The sequence below is a fragment of the Frankliniella occidentalis genome, unplaced genomic scaffold (assembly GCF_000697945.3).
Source record: "Frankliniella occidentalis isolate FOCC.00 unplaced genomic scaffold, Focc_3.1 Scaffold69, whole genome shotgun sequence".
NCBI lineage: Eukaryota > Metazoa > Arthropoda > Insecta > Thysanoptera > Thripidae > Frankliniella > Frankliniella occidentalis.
Genome location: NW_026267199.1, coordinates 655,753 through 671,027, shown reverse-complemented (window position 1 = coordinate 671,027; position 15,275 = coordinate 655,753). Strand labels below are relative to the sequence as shown.

Genomic DNA, 15,275 nt, shown 5'->3' with positions numbered 1-15,275 from the left:
CTGCATTGCACTGCATTGCACTGCATTGCACTGCATTGCACTGCATTGCACTGCATTGCACTGCATTGCACTGCATTGCACTGCATTGCACTGCACTGCATTGCACTGCACTGCACTGCACTGCGTTGCACTTACACACAATTAACCAACCCTTACAAACGCTCCTTAGGTTGCTGTTTGTTTTTTTTACAGAAAGGTTTAAGAAAAACTATGAGAACCCCTTGGCACCCCTCAAATTAAACACAATGTGTAAGGATCCATATTGAATGCTTCCTCATAAAATGTGTCTTCTGTGATATTATTAGACTTTAGAGAAAAATGTTAACCCTGGTAACGCAGCTCCATGCAGCAATTTGCATTAGTAATTATTTAACCAGATTTTTGATATTACAGTTTTCCCTTCTGATGGACTTCTGATGAGAATGACATATTGAAGGTTGAGGAGTTGTAGTTCAGGCAGCAATTACATATTTAATACTTTTATTTATTGAGCCGCAATTTGAGTAAATGCACAATGCTGAATTGGTATGTTGACAAAAAACTTTGTATTACTTCCCAAATACTCCAATCCATACTTGTAGAAATGGTGATCTTAGTCAAACCTTGTAAATTGATTACTCAGTCTGCTAATTAAAGATAATAATTCGTTAAATGATTTCAATAACATGAATGTGAGTAATACCAGTACATGGAAAACATTGACTTGTACTGACAACTCAAGAGTAGTAGGCTGCCCTTTTCACTTCATTTATTTCAATCTGGGCCAGCCTCAAATAGGAGACCTATTCTCAGTCCAACTGATGTTGCAAGTTTAACTTTAGAAGCCAAATGTGCAACTTTCCTCTTTCACACTTACTGATTACTTCACAAATACATAATGAACAATGGCACCAACATGACTTGAAAATTGCTGCTATGTAGTATGTATCACAATATTAATATTAACATTGGTTTATCAGATCATTAAGCATACATTACACCACAAGAATTACAGTAAGCCTAATAGTTATCTTATCACAGCAAAATCTTCATAGATATTTAATACATTATATGTGACAAAATAATTAGGGTTTGCGTAATACCACCGGCACTGGGATTGAAGATTCAGAATATGCTACAACACATCCTTCTAAAAAATAAACAAGCTATTATGTATAGCAACATTATGAGAATTCAGACTTTTGAGTAAGAAGTGTGAGCCAAGCAAGTTCTTATGAAAACATAACCAGTAAACACAGCAAATAGTGTAAATCAGATGGTTATACAGGTAATTTGTGTTAGAAACTCTCATTTTCATTCTTATTTTCTACAAATTATCTATAATATTTGTTTAAATGACAAAACATGCGAGTAAAATAGTTTTTCATCTGGAGAAAAGGTAAAAAATGTGCGCACTGTAAACTTCTTATGACTCTACAGGCATTGGCATTATTTAAAATAGGTCAGGTTCAATGTTTTCCATAGGAAACTAAGAATATCAGCGCATTCATCAATCTGTAAGTCAAAAACAAAAGTGAACATTATATAATTAATTCAAGTCATGAATTGAAGATGATGGACCTTAAATGATATTTATGAAGCTAGAAATCAGTACAATAAGAAAGAATGGATAGAGCAAAACCTACCACTTTGGCTGTTGGCTTCCCATGCCCATGTCCAGACTTCGTGTCAATGTAGATTTGAAGAGGGTTAGTCTAAGAAGAGATACATACAAACCATATAAAACAAAAATAGGAAATTACATTTCTTCCATCTATAAATAATTCTCACAACTTACCTGCTTGTCAGACTTGCCAATGGTATGTTGCAGTTCAGCTATGTACTTTAAAGAGTGAAGTGGCACAACTCTGTCATCATGATCTGCAGTGAAGACTAGGACAGCTGGATACTAGATGGACAGAAGGACAGATACTAAATCAAATACATACGTACACAAAACCAAATCAGAAAACAATAATTAGATAACAGCTTTGCTCACCTGAACATCATTGCGTTCTGGTACTTTAATGTTGTGAAGTGGAGATATGCTTTTCAAGTTGAAAAAATGTTCCTTCTCGTCAGGGCTTCCATAGTCAGACACCCAGCAGTAGCCAATTGTGAATTTGTGGAAACGCAACATGTCCATAACTCTAATAACATTCACAAGAAACATTCAAATGAATAAATACAATCCAATGAAATTGAAATTATTAAAGGTAAGAAAAAAAAAGAAAAAAGAAAAAGAAAAGCTTACCCCGCTTGACAAATTACAGCACCAAAGAGTTCAGGCCTCTGATTAGCGCACGCACCAACAGTCATGCCTCCACTAGAGCCTCCTTGAATAGCTAACTTGTCTCTACATGTGTACTTTTGATCAATTAAATATTCAGCAGCAGATGCCATGTCATCAAAAGTATTTTGCTTGTTAAGCAGTCTGCCACCATTATGCCAATTCTCACCATATTCTCTGAAATTAAGCAAAAACAATTTGATTCCATCTGTCATATGTTTGCTATAGAAATGTTGGTTTTTCTGATAACAGAATTATGATCTTACCCTCCTCCACGAAGGTTGGGAATGGCTAAAATTCCACCAAGATGACGGATAAAGATAAGCCTGGTCACACTGAATGTGGGTTGCAAGCTTATATTGAAGCCTCCATATCCATAGACCAAACATGGGTTTTTTCCATCTTTCACCAAGCCCTAAAGCAGGAGAAATACAATGTTAGTAACTTAGAAGAAAATTTGAGTAAGCATTAGGAATTTAAATCTGTCACAAAACTTGCCTTTTTATGGACAATGAACATAGGCACTTTTGTACCGTCTTTACTGTTGTAAAATACTTGAGTGGTCTCAAACTGATTCAAATCAATATTTCCCACCTTAATTTCTCTGAAAACCTACAAATTTATGTTAATTACACACACAATGTGTAAATATTAAGATACATTAAACGTTTAGAAAAACTTAAAATCTTATCACACCTTTGGTTCAATGGTAGATTGAGTGAGGTCAACATGGTAAATTACTCCTGGGGTAAGGAAACTGGTAAACTGATAAAATATTTCAGTTTGATCTTTCTGACCAGAAAATCCAACAATAGATCCCACATCTAACGGAAAGGTATTTAGATGTTCTCCTGAGCCAAGGTCGTGAAGTTGTAGAACACTCTTTCAAAGAAAGAAGAAAAACACAATGTTAGTCGAGCATATTAAACAAGCAGGCCCGCCCTTCCGATTTGCTGCTCTGAGCGCAGTTTGGGGTATGGTGGGTTTTTATATTCGGGCCAACCGCTTTTCACCCCCTTAATGGGAGTTGCAAGGATTTTCAGCTGATGTTTTAGTCTCTGGGAGTGACCCCCAAGATACCCTAAAAATTTAAAGTCTCTGCCTCATATCCGTCTAGTGAAACAGACAGATAAACAAACAGAGACAAGGTTGCATACGCCAGCTATATATACATTAGAAAGCAGGAGGGGGCAAAAACCTGTGTTTTTATAAAGGAGTGCAAGATGTTTGAGATGTACAAACCTTTACATCCTGTATGTAACAGAGTACCAATTTATTTTGGGCAACGCAAACAGCCCAGGACAATACATCTTTCTTGTCTTCTTGAACAAGAGTTTCCCATTTATCTTTACCAGGGTCATCAATATTTATCTTAATAAGTCGGTAGTTTGGTGCTCCCTTGTTGGTATGGAAAATGAAATCCTTTCCTTCATTGGTGACATACTATAAACACAAAAGGAAACATTTAAAACAGTAGTCATCAAGTATAAAAGGAGGCTTTTTATGAACAGCTCACAAACTTACATCATAATCAGAATCCAGCTCATGAACAATTTGAATTAAGGGTAATTTTTCTGTTATCTGTCCACCAGGTAGAGCTTCTAGATCACAAATGAACACCATATTGTCTCTGCAATCTTTCATTGTTGTCACAATCAAGTATCGCTGACAGTCGCTGAGCTCAGCACCTCTGCAGAAGGAAAGATAAGATGATAAATAGAATGTGATTTTAAGACCAAAACCCAATGGCCTTTGCAGATAGGAATGTGAAATTGTTGTCTTACATTCGCCAAAGGGGCTCTTTTGGGAACTCAACAACCAAAATATCCTCTGACTGTGGGGTACCAAGCTTGTGGTAGTAGAGTTTATGGTTTATGCTACCTTCAGTTTCACATCCGTCAAATCTGCCATTTTGATCAGGGTAGCACTATTGTAAACAGAAGACACAATTGAAACCTCATTAATGAAATATGGAACCAAATTGAAACAATATTTACTATTAGGAGGAATTGGTGTAACTCACTCCGTAGAAAATTCCATTATTGTCAGGAGACCAGGCAAGGGAAGAATATTTGACTTTTTCTAATTTTTCTGGATAGTCATCACCTGCAATCCATTAATAAGTTCAGTAAGGCACATAAAATTTCGATAAAAACAAATTTAAATGTCAATGTACCAGTTTCAACATCCTTGAAATGGACAGTGTTCCAGTCAGATCCACTATGACTAAGGCCATAAGCAAATTTCTCTCCATTTTCAGTAAACTTTGAAAGAGACAGGGCAACAGTGCCATCATCAGACAGAAGGTTAGGGTCCAAGAAAACACGAGGCTCAGAATCCAAGGTATCCTGATTGTAAAGAACGCTAAAAACAGAAGTGGGAATCAAATAAAAGTTGCCTCTTAAATATATAAAATTAAGGCTGTATGATGGATGTACTAAGACAATTTTCAATTTTACCTTTGATTTTGAAGACCAGTGTTCATTCGGAAATGATAACGGTTGCCCTTTTTGTGAGGGCAAGTATATTTTGGGAAATCCCACAGCTTGGTCAACTGGCTGTGAAGGTCTTTCCGTACAGGACAGGAGTCAATGAAAGGTCTAGATATGGCATTTTGGGCATCAACAAATGCTTTGGTTTCTTCAGCATCAGGGTCTTCCATCCAACGGTATGGGTCAGCAACCTAATGACAAAAACAAAGGGATAGAGAATTATGACAAAAAAAAACTTTAGAAAAAGGGAAATAAAACTTGATGAGGCTTGTTTACCTTCACTCCAAAAAACTCCTCGACCACAGTTTCATCCCGTCTTGCAGCAGGATATTCTTGTTTCATTTTGACGTCCACAAGATTACTGCTAGATGAAGCAAACTGTCGAAGAAAAAGCTACTCTAAGTTTGAGTTTTAAATGTGGGAGTTTATGAAATTATTCTCTCATAGCAATACAATGGAAATCTAAAATTGTATCATGTACAAGAATTTTAAAAATCAATAACATAAATGAAGGTATTGATAGTTGAACATTCATGAATAGAAGGTCGTGAATATCACGAAGCCGGCAGTGCCAGGATCGGACTGCCATACAGACATTTAGGAATCTAAACTCTGAAATCTGTAATGGAAATTAAAGGTACATGTACTCTATCGACGAGCAGACGACAGCGCTGAAACGAAAGTCCTTGTTCCAGCCTTAATTTAACTGGCAACAGCTGGTGGAGGCGCGAGCTGCGCAAGTGGAATGAACACCGACCCAGAAACCCCATGACAGGACAGGATACTTTAGGGGGTTAGTTTACATTGAGTCTACACCCACACCACTAACTATAGACAACGAGGGTTTTACGGCAGCAATGTAAACGAAAGAACAAACAAATATCAGGCAAAGTGGGCTTACTTCTGAAATGATGAGTTAATCGGTCTGTGAAAATTCAAGTGACGAGTGTCTGGCGCTTCCGGCTTTCAGCGCGAGTCCTCCCGTGCAGGACGACAAGAAGAAGAGTAAGAACAACAACATAAACACAACATCCAATCAACAACAACAAAGAAAAATAAGGTATAGGCCGATGGGCTGATAGGTTAGAAAGTAGGGTCTTTTCTGGTGTTTACTTTTGGCACTTTTCGAGGATAGTGAAATTTTGATATCTTTAGAGGAGGCGCCTTAAAACGCTCAAGATGAGCAACGCAGCGATGACCGCCTCGATTCAGAGTACGGCTGGTGCTATTCCAGTAAAAAATGATAAAGGTACGTCTAACCAATACAAACCAAAATATCGTATTGCGTTTATAATTTTAATAAACAGTCGCGTGGATATTTTTAAGTGACCCGCACATTTCAAATAGTTTGATATCTTTGCCTCACTCAAGATTTTTCGTGCTATCAATCATGACTGGTTCACAAACAGTTTGGTCAAGGGGCTATCTCATAGCCACTTCCATTATTTCAATAAATCATAACACTTGCGACTTGTAAATTCAATGTTTAAGTTTTTATTTGTCTTCTGCTAGGTGAACTTTCTATGCAGAAAGTTAAAGTTCATCGGTATGTTTCTGGTAAACGTCCGGATTATGCTCCCATGTCAAGTAGTGAAGAGGAATCAGAAGAGGAGGATTTTGTCGAGCAGCAAGGAGCTCCAGTATCCAGACCGACACGCCCTCCGCCTCGTCACACTGAATCTCCTACAGAATTGTATGATGAGCAAGTAGTAGCTGATGATCCTCGATTACGTAGGTTGATGACTCGACATGCTCCTCAAAATGAACAGGATGAAGACCGAAGAGAGAGACATAGGTGGGTTTGTATAGTCTTCATTATTATTAAATTTACCTCTCATTTAATTTATGCCATAGAATGGTACTGAATTTCTATCTGCCCTGTTAATGTCTTTTCTCTATCCCTTCCATGAAGGCACATCCATGAGCCTGAGGTCATTGAAACTTCAGAGGAGGAGGCAGAGGAAATCGTTGAGGAACCTGAGGGGAGAAGACAAGAACGAAGAGCAGAGGCTGACAGTAGTCAATCTGAAGATGAAGAAGAGCTCAGTGATGAAGAAATTGAAAGAAGGCGACTTCTTCTTCGACAGAAATTACTTGCAAGGAAAGAGGAACAGGTAGCTCATTGATTTGAATCTCTGACAATACAGAAAACATATCAACGGTGAGAATTTGAAAGTGTGCTATTGCATATTTGGAATTTTTCCTTTCAGGAACCAGAGGTGATGGTCAAAGAAGAAGATCAACAGAGTATGGGAGAAAGTGGAGAAGAGTCCTCAGAATATGAAGAAGAAACAGGTAGTTACACCTCTCAAAATTCATAAATCATTTTTCGTGTTGAATTATCTTTTTTGTAACCCTTTTTTCTCACTTTTTTACTCATCCAGATTCAGAAGAAGAAATGGGTCCTAGATTAAAACCTGTGTTTGTCAGGAAAAAAGATCGAATTACCATTATGGAAAAAGAGAAGGAGGAAATGAAAGAAAAGCAAGCCGAATTGGAAGCAAAGAAAATGGCAGAAGAGAGAAAACGAAATTCTTTGCGGGTACTTACAAATTAATTGTAATTGTTCACCTATTGTTTCTTCTCTAATAATTTCCTAACATTCTTTCTTTTGTTTGTTTAGTTGGTAGAAGATATTGTAAGAAAAGAATCAACTGTTGTCAAAGATGGGGATGAACCAAAACTTGCTGATGTCAACACTGATGATGAAAATGATGAAGTGGAATATGAAGCATGGAAGTTACGTGAGCTTAAGAGAGTAAAAAGAGACAGAGAGGAAAGAGAAGCGTAAGTTAATGCCTGAATCCTGATCTATTTCATCTATAGCTCATCTGTTTCACCCTAATTATAACTTAATGTAACATTGCAGAATGTTACGAGAGAGAGCTGAACTGGAACGCATACGAAATATGACCGAAGAAGAGAGAAGATTAGAGTTCCGTAATAATCCTAAGGTTATTACAAATCGTTCTGCGAAAGGAAAATACAAGTTTCTTCAGAAATACTATCATCGTGGAGCATTTTACTTGGTATGGAACTCGTCAAAGCATTATTTGTATCCAAGGTTGTTTCAATTTTATTTATGAGATGTTGATGTCTTTTTAGGACAATGAACAAGATATATTTAAAAGAGACTTCTCCGCCGCCACTTTGGAGGATCATTTTGATAAAACTATTCTTCCCAAAGTTATGCAGGTAATGTACAATATTTTACAAGAACTTACTCGATCTCTGTTGTTTTCTGAACATGTTATATTTGATTTTAAATTTCTTTTCAGGTCAAAAACTTTGGACGCAGTGGAAGAACAAAATACACACATTTGGTTGATCAGGACACAACTCAATTTGAGTCTCCATGGGTATCGGAAACAGCTCAAAATAGCAAGTTCTATTCTAACCAAGCCGCTGGTATGAAACAAAATTTTGAGAAACCCTCTCAAAAGAAGAACAGACTGCCACAAAATAACTAGTTTTACTTCAGTTGAAAATAGGATACCTCACTCTTCATTTGTAGTGAAGTTTGTGTATTAATTGTATAGACTACACTCCAATTGCATGTGTAAGTAATTTTCCCGTTGTGTGTTTTGTTACGTGCGTGTGTATAGACTATGTTTGACAAGTCAGAAATTAAAATTGTACATATGGAATTAAAATGGTAGATTATGAAATGCTGTCATGATTTAAGATCCATTTTGTCATTTTACTACACTTAGAAATGATAATAAACTCAAAACATTGTCCAAAAATTAATTTATTTGATGGATTACTTAAAGTAAGAAAAAAGAGGAAGGTTCTCCACACACCCTTACTATTCTGGACTAGAAATGTCAACTTAATTGAGATCAAAGACTAACAGGACAAATTGTTTCAAAATACGGTAAGTATTCTTTGGCTAAAGATTATTATTATATAAATAAATGTCATCAGATAAAATTTATATAATCCCAGAAATATAAGTTAAGTGCTCTATTATAGTATCATCTTCTCCATTCCATTTTCAAGGACCTCTCAGGAGATTGTTGCGAATGGTACTTAGAGATGATCCAGTCAGGACTGATGCAATACCGTACAGCAGAACCAAAGCAAGTACAGTCACCTGCAAGAATATCAAATGAAAATTTGAAAGGGATTTTGAGGACTTTATGTCTTTTGACTTCACATTTGTGACTTCATACCTGAACTATGACAAAATGGGATATAGATGTTCCTATGTCTAACCAACTGCCTTCATTTGTGACCAAATGCAAAAATTGCAAACCCATCATGTCACATAAGATCAATACTGCTATGAACATAGATCCTGTTGGAGCCTGAAAGGTAAAGAATGAATGAGTCTGATTTTAGTTTCTATGATCACCTGGTTTAGAAATTCTAATTTCATTACTGTAAATTCTCACACCTGGACAGTGATATTAACTGCTCGGAAAATACTGCTTACTATTACAAATGGTATGAGCACTTTAAGCAAGATTAAAGTCATCATTGTAAAGGGTGAAAATACTGACAAGAAACATCGAACCCAAGTCACTTCAAAGGAGTTTAAACTAGCTATGTTGCCTGTTCCAAAAAAAGAAAGAAAAATGTAGAACACCTGATTGATATTGTTAAGGTAAATTTCCTGAAATTGGTGTGGATTTACAGGTTGCTTAAAAATACAGTACTGAGGCAAAGGATACAAAGAGACCAGCTCGTCGAAAATCTTCAAGGTATAAATGTCTATGATCATTTTCCTCCAACTTGGGTGGTGGAAATTTTAAAAACTTAAGCTGTAATGAAAGCCCATCCTTGTTGGTGAGACATCAAATCAAAGCAGTTCATTTTATAATAATTGGATTTACAAAATACCTGAGTTGTAGAATATCCACTAAGTTTGGCTTCAAGTACAAGCCAACAATTAAGATGAAAACACAAAGCCAGCAGAAATAAAGCTTCGTGGCGAACACTCATGAGTATATAAGGTGCAATCAATATGGCATGTAACTTAATCAAGCGTTTAGGAATGGTTTTACTGGCACTTGAACATATGGCAATTGGACTAACTGAAACATAATGGAAACACATTGGATCAACTAGATCAGAGCATGTGCCCCACTGCAACAGGAAGAAAATGTATCAAAATTTCTCACATAGTAAACACCACGCTAGGAATTGAAGAAGACGAGGCAGACCATATCCTGCATTTAAACTCTCTGTTACAAGAAAAACCACAAAAATAGCACCTGCCAAAGGCCCTGATTCATTTACAACCTTGGCGATTGGTACTCGTTCATATACAAGATAAAGTGAAGCAATTATCATGGCCAGCCAGAGAAATCCTGAAAATATTCTGGAAATAGAATAGAAAGAAAAAAAAATTAAGTGGATATAAAACACAATTCAGTGTGCTTCAAGAAATTTGAAAACTAACACAAGTGCTATGTTGCTTTCACTTCCAATTACAGGCAAAAGTGGGAAAACAGCTAAACTGACACAAGATAACAGCCAGATCAACAATGCGGTCGGAGAAATTATCTTCAATTTTTCTTTTCTACAGAAAGGCCATAAAGAACAAACTAACACTCCAAAACTTAAAATCCACCTCTGAAAAAATGCTGCAACCTGCAAAGAAGCACATTTATACAAACTGTCCTCAGTAATTCCCAAGTTAAAAAAACTATGGAAGGTAATTGTTATTGGAAAGGTATCAATCACACTTACCAAAACTTCTGTCAAAAGAACTAACATTAAACAAGCAAAAATTAAGTTCAACAAATTATTTTGTTTTGCTTTGAATGCAGCTATCCATGAATGCATCCTGCAAAAGACTCTCCACCAGAGGATGATTGGTAGGAGAAGGTAAATATTGAATTGCCACTCCAAACCTTGACCTGCATTGAGAAAAGAGAGCTTAAAACAGTAGAAAACAGAACGTGGTAAATATTATGGCTGAGACTCCGTGAATTTACCTTGGATTAGGAGAAATATAACAATACCAGTTATTCCAAACCCTACATGAATGTACTTTGATGATCGATTTAATTTGTAATTCCTCAGATTACAAAACAACCAAGAAATCCACCCAATAAAAGATAGCGAAACAAAAGTCAAGAGAGTGCCTTGGTAATAATTATGATAGTAGTCCAGTGCATCAATACTGAGGGAACTCAGTTCATCAGAAAGAGACATCTGCATATCAGACCAAAATATAAAAATTAGCCAAGGAAAAGAAAAGTGCTAGAGAAGTGATTTTAACTTACAACTTTTGGATAATCTTGTGAAGAGAGGTACATCTTAATCTCTCTTAGTCTTTCCTGTACCTCTTCTGGAGCGAGTTTCCAATATGGCCGAAAAGATAATGTGCCAACTTGAACCAATTCCTTTTTCCTTTCAGCCTGTGCTAAAAGCTGCTTTGCATTCAGAAAGCTTAGTTCTGCAATATTCTTTTTAGGCGAGTCTAAATAATTTCGTGGTAAGTTCCCCTGTAATGTGGAAAATAGGAAAATGCTGTTCTAGGCACAATTAACAGGAACATTTTTTTTTTCTTTTCAGGAAAGTATCCCAAGGTGGTAGAGCTCAACTACTTTGACCTCTTACCAAGGAGTTCACTGGGATATTGCATCCAATGAGGCTAGAGAGAAGGACAACTATATCTGCCTGTTTTACATCATTTCTCTTTAAATGCTTCAGTGTGCTCCAGTGGGAGGGGCTTGGGGGATCTGATAGTCCTGCTGGACTTGCTTTTTTAACACCAGCACCCCAAGCAAGCAAAGGGACTTCGGTTTCATCTTGGCTTCCTGCTCCATGAGAACCTGATCACAGGTGTGTACAAAATATAGAGATTAGAAAAAAAAAACAACAGAAAGTTGGATGACAGAGGAAAAAGGAATATCATACCCCAGTTAGTCATCCCATGATCAGCAGTGAATACATAAGCGGTTTTTTGATCGGAAAAAAACTTTTCAAAGAGTTCCTCCATATCCTTGACTCCCTGGTCTACAACCTTCAAATTTGTTTGATACATTCTGTTATGTAGAAAACAGTTTTTTTTAAATGTGACTGAAACCATTAAATAGAAGTATGCTCATAATTCTATGATACATGATCAGAACAGGGTATTAAGAAATGCTTACAAAGAATGAGGCTTGATTGTGTGACCTGCTGTATCAAGACCCAAAAGGTGAAGAAAAAAAACATTTTTTTCTTGATGCAATAGATCATTTAAATGAGCATTGGACTCTGCTGTCTTGAGAAACATTTTGATATTGTCAAACACCCATTCATCTAACTTCCATGAAGAGTCTTTGCCAGAAAAATCTTCATCATCTGCACTATAAGCCATGGTTTCCACATGAGCTACAAACATAAATACGGCTTTGAGTTACTGCTTGAAGTTAAAGGTAAACAACACAGATGGTAAAACATATACCTGATGGGTTTTATTTTATAAAGTCAATGAAGTTTGAAGCAACATAGTCCTTTGTAATAGATGCCCAATTCAGACTTCAGCTAATCAGAGGCAGTTAAAATAAATATGAAATCAAATGACTGGGTCGCTTCAAACTTTATTGGCTTCACAAGTGGAATCCAGCAATAAAGTAAAACAAACCTTGTTTAAACATGTGCACAATATCAGGACTACCCCAAGCCCATGTGTGGTGGCTCTGATTAAAAAGTGAGTCAAATTCTACGGGGTTCTCTTTCCATCCCTGCCACAAAAACGCAATGCGAAAAAATGTCTATGTAGAAATCAAAAAGAATTGTAACTGAGGGTACACACCTTAAATACAGCCGATGGATCCTCATAGATACCAGCAGCTAGAGCAACTACACCTGGTCGGGATTCTGTTGGAACTCTCGTATGAGACACACCCCATGACCCACCGTTTTGTATCTTACTCCTTCAAACAAGAACAGGTATAGGGTCAACAGGTGTTCCAAACAGGTAGCAGCAAGTGAAATAAAGACGCACAAAGTATCCGAAAATTCAAATACCTTAAAAATGGAGTACTTTTCATATCATGAGAGAAGAAGCTGTCAGCTCTCAAGCCGTCAGCAACGATAAAAACAAGTCGTTTAGCCGCACCCGGCACAGGATTTGGGTTAGATGTTATACCGGGTACAATGGGCGTCTTGAAATAAATGTCAAATATAGATGAGAGAAACACTAGGTGAACTAAAAAACCACGCAATAGAATATTGGTGACGCCCATATTGTCTTCACTTTGGAAGTTTTCAAATAAAGGTAAAAAAAAGCAGAAGAAGTACTCCGAAGAAGTAGGGTGTGTACAAATGAGTAACTGAATTTAGAATGACGGTGTTGTTATTGACAGACAGTACGTGAGTGCCAATACCGCCGAGCCCCCCCCCCCACCTCCTTCCCCCTCGCCCGGCATGTATTTGTTGTGGTGCCAGACTGTTTGTTTTACTTAACCTGATCTGCACCTGATTTTGGAAGAATTTCTCACTTTTCAAAAAGTTGACCTTTCTCCTCAAGATATTTATGTAACCGGGGATTTTTTTACTACTTGAAGGTGACATTGTGTTTCACATTCTCCTTGTTCAGGTCTTTAATAGTGATTCACATATACAAATGCATTTTATAATGTGAGCTATTTTTGTAAGTGAAATATTCTTGCTTTTGGTTTCAGGGACGACCATGAATTCTTCTTTAACGTATGAAATATTACTTTATCTAAATTCATATTATTTTTGGATGTTTGCTCTGTGTGAATTGGGTGTTGGGATTTTCAAGCTGCTTCATTTACCGTACCCATTTGGAACATTTTTCTCTGAAAGTATTATGTTTGGACTCTTGTGTTGTATTGAATCTGCACGCATCTTCATGGGTCACAAAGGTAACTTGACAGAGCGATCCTATCCAGTAATGATTTCTCTCATTCTCACAATACCTTCATCTATTGGTGTACTTTATTTTCTACTGTGGCAAACGTATGTCATTCGTTTGGAGGTTGTGCTGTGTGGAATTCAACTCACTCTCTTGTCACTTGAGATAATTTTTGCTACGGTATGTGTTGTAAGTTTCTATCGCCATAGAGCCTACTGAGCATCAGTCATATTTAAAAACTAGTCTTCTGTTTTCTAGTCTAACATAAATGGAATGAGGAGGAATTCAATTCCATAGCATTGGCTTTGACAAGCAGTGAGGGTTTAAATTATAAATCAGTATAGGTTTTATAAATATTTATTATTATCCTACCATTTGTCTAAGACAAAATGTTTCACATAATTTTAAGGTTCCAATAGTCAGCTGGCATGATCCTTCAACATCAGTACTCATTGTCATACAATTAAACTTGTAATTTTGTTTTCAAAGTCTGTCAGTCTTCACAATTTTGAATGAAATGAAACAGCCTGTTCATAGGGTCTCTTTTGTCTAGCACAGTATCCCATTAAAGAATGGACAGAACAGAGATCAACTACCATGAAACTTACAGCAGGCAAACTGAGTAACAAACCCAGGTTTCTCTGTTGTAAGCAGTTCTGACTGTTGGTATTTAGTAAAAAGAGATGACATGGAATGTGAACAATATAAAACAAAGTAAAATTTCAAAAGCAAACAAATTTTCAAATTTTTAAAGTTTATCAAATATTTACAAATGACCAACATTTGCTGTTAAATAATTTTCCATAACAAGTAAACACAGATAAAACTAAACATATAGAATTCAACTTAAATCAATTGGCTCGGATCAAATAATACAAGATAGCAAAAGATTTCCATGAAAGTTCATAGTTCATTCATGAACCATCTAAACAAGCCCATCCCAAATGGAAGGTTACATGTAATAAATAAAATAAACACTTTTAACACTTACGGTTGTTGTCACAGAACTCAATATTAATATTGCTTAATACACAAACTGATAATCCACTCACTTTTTTCCCTTGAAAGTACAAGAGGTTGAAACAAGTACAATACCAGTGCATTCTGGTACTAATTAACAATTTCCTTTACTTTAAACAAAAAGGAAAGAAAACATAGCAAAAGAATCAACAGAGATCTATTGGTTTTTGAACATATTTTGTTCTTAATACTACAACCCATACTTATAATGGTCCCAGACAGAAATTCCCAAACATAAAAAAATATGCTGCTTCTAATGTCAATTGACTAACTCAGAACCTTCCCAACAATCATAAGAAGAGATTGAAGCCTGGAACGTTTATTATCACAACAGTCTCACATTATTCTCAAGTACATAAACAGTCAATTTGTTTTCTGTCCTGGCTAACTTCTTTCTCAAAGCAAAGTGTGTCCGCAATGAAAAGCTCTTTCTTAAGCCTATGCAGTTGTGGAGTCAGATATAAAACACACACTGGGGGCCTTCGTGTGACCAATTCATATTGAGTAGTAAATCCTTCACAAGAAGCAAAGTTTCATAGATAATACTATGTGCAAAAATACAAAAATATATAAGGTGACAGTTAAAATTATGGAGTTAAAGTCTCAAAACAATGTCTTCTGATTGAGCAGCTCTGGATCAATCAAGTAGACATCACTAAAAATTATGCCA

General features: G+C 36.4%; 4 protein-coding genes across 8 annotated transcripts; 2 read left to right on the top strand and 2 right to left on the bottom strand.

Annotated features, from left to right (window-relative positions):
• Positions 1-463: 463 nt before the first annotated feature.
• On the bottom strand, positions 464-5,776 carry LOC113203959 (prolyl endopeptidase). Of its 4 annotated transcripts, none has more exons than XM_026418934.2 (16): positions 5,663-5,776; positions 5,038-5,139; positions 4,729-4,952; positions 4,446-4,633; positions 4,293-4,375; positions 4,054-4,196; positions 3,794-3,959; positions 3,512-3,712; positions 2,966-3,151; positions 2,768-2,881; positions 2,536-2,684; positions 2,234-2,446; positions 1,979-2,129; positions 1,778-1,888; positions 1,626-1,694; positions 464-1,494 (listed from the first exon to the last, which is right to left on the bottom strand). In XM_026418934.2, exons 2-16 carry the CDS (start codon positions 5,101-5,103, stop codon positions 1,429-1,431), a joined length of 2,130 nt encoding a protein of 709 aa, XP_026274719.1. In that variant the 5' UTR covers positions 5,104-5,139; positions 5,663-5,776; the 3' UTR covers positions 464-1,428. The 4 variants fall into 4 exon arrangements, with proteins under 4 accessions (XP_026274719.1, XP_026274718.1, XP_026274717.1 ...); XM_026418933.2 differs by lacking the exon at positions 5,663-5,776 and adding an exon at positions 5,409-5,565; XM_026418932.2 differs by lacking the exon at positions 5,663-5,776 and adding an exon at positions 5,403-5,564.
• A 15-nt stretch (positions 5,777-5,791) lies between these two features.
• Positions 5,792-8,429, top strand: LOC113203960 (microfibrillar-associated protein 1). Its single transcript, XM_026418935.2, has 9 exons — positions 5,792-6,010; positions 6,274-6,556; positions 6,674-6,875; positions 6,972-7,056; positions 7,146-7,303; positions 7,385-7,548; positions 7,631-7,790; positions 7,867-7,956; positions 8,040-8,429. Exons 1-9 carry the CDS (start codon positions 5,941-5,943, stop codon positions 8,229-8,231), a joined length of 1,404 nt encoding a protein of 467 aa, XP_026274720.1. The 5' UTR covers positions 5,792-5,940; the 3' UTR covers positions 8,232-8,429.
• Positions 8,430-8,494: 65 nt separating this feature from the next.
• Positions 8,495-13,057, bottom strand: LOC113203958 (GPI ethanolamine phosphate transferase 1-like). Its single transcript, XM_026418931.2, has 16 exons — positions 12,733-13,057; positions 12,518-12,638; positions 12,347-12,446; positions 11,871-12,093; positions 11,635-11,762; positions 11,335-11,549; positions 10,998-11,219; positions 10,707-10,926; positions 10,459-10,628; positions 10,169-10,359; positions 9,888-10,087; positions 9,607-9,800; positions 9,438-9,527; positions 9,161-9,352; positions 8,937-9,071; positions 8,495-8,857 (listed from the first exon to the last, which is right to left on the bottom strand). The coding sequence occupies exons 1-16, from the start codon at positions 12,948-12,950 to the stop codon at positions 8,759-8,761; spliced, it is 2,718 nt and encodes a 905-aa protein (XP_026274716.1). The 5' UTR covers positions 12,951-13,057; the 3' UTR covers positions 8,495-8,758.
• A 47-nt stretch (positions 13,058-13,104) lies between these two features.
• LOC113203931 (transmembrane protein 216-like) lies at positions 13,105-14,575 on the top strand. 2 transcript variants are annotated; one of them, XM_026418884.2, is made up of 2 exons: positions 13,105-13,303; positions 13,389-14,575. In XM_026418884.2, exon 2 carries the CDS (start codon positions 13,397-13,399, stop codon positions 13,802-13,804), a length of 408 nt encoding a protein of 135 aa, XP_026274669.1. In that variant the 5' UTR covers positions 13,105-13,303; positions 13,389-13,396; the 3' UTR covers positions 13,805-14,575. The 2 variants fall into 2 exon arrangements, with proteins under 2 accessions (XP_026274669.1, XP_026274670.1); XM_026418885.2 differs by having other exon boundaries at positions 13,108-13,271.
• The last annotated feature ends 700 nt before the right edge of the window (positions 14,576-15,275 follow it).

What these genes read in the sequence shown, in the direction of transcription:
- LOC113203959 (XM_052268438.1), bottom strand. Translation starts at nt 5,531, where the DNA reads ATGGGGTTTCTGGGTCGGTGTTCATTCCACTTGCGCAGCTCGCGCCTC. An exon ending in GTCGTCTGCTCGTCGATAGA is followed by an intron (nt 5,155 to 5,408) that starts GTACATGTACCT and finishes AACTTAGAGTAG; the next exon opens with CTTTTTCTTCGACAGTTTGC. An exon ending in GTTACATACAGGATGTAAAG is followed by an intron (nt 3,152 to 3,511) that starts GTTTGTACATCT and finishes TTTCTTTGAAAG; the next exon opens with AGTGTTCTACAACTTCACGA.
- LOC113203960 (XM_026418935.2), top strand. Translation starts at nt 5,941, where the DNA reads ATGAGCAACGCAGCGATGACCGCCTCGATTCAGAGTACGGCTGGTGCT. An exon ending in TCCAGTAAAAAATGATAAAG is followed by an intron (nt 6,011 to 6,273) that starts GTACGTCTAACC and finishes GTCTTCTGCTAG; the next exon opens with GTGAACTTTCTATGCAGAAA. An exon ending in ATCGTGGAGCATTTTACTTG is followed by an intron (nt 7,791 to 7,866) that starts GTATGGAACTCG and finishes ATGTCTTTTTAG; the next exon opens with GACAATGAACAAGATATATT.
- LOC113203958 (XM_026418931.2), bottom strand. Translation starts at nt 12,950, where the DNA reads ATGGGCGTCACCAATATTCTATTGCGTGGTTTTTTAGTTCACCTAGTG. An exon ending in ATCCATCGGCTGTATTTAAG is followed by an intron (nt 12,447 to 12,517) that starts GTGTGTACCCTC and finishes TTTTTGTGGCAG; the next exon opens with GGATGGAAAGAGAACCCCGT. An exon ending in TATATTTCTCCTAATCCAAG is followed by an intron (nt 10,629 to 10,706) that starts GTAAATTCACGG and finishes TTCTCAATGCAG; the next exon opens with GTCAAGGTTTGGAGTGGCAA.
- LOC113203931 (XM_026418884.2), top strand. Translation starts at nt 13,397, where the DNA reads ATGAATTCTTCTTTAACGTATGAAATATTACTTTATCTAAATTCATAT.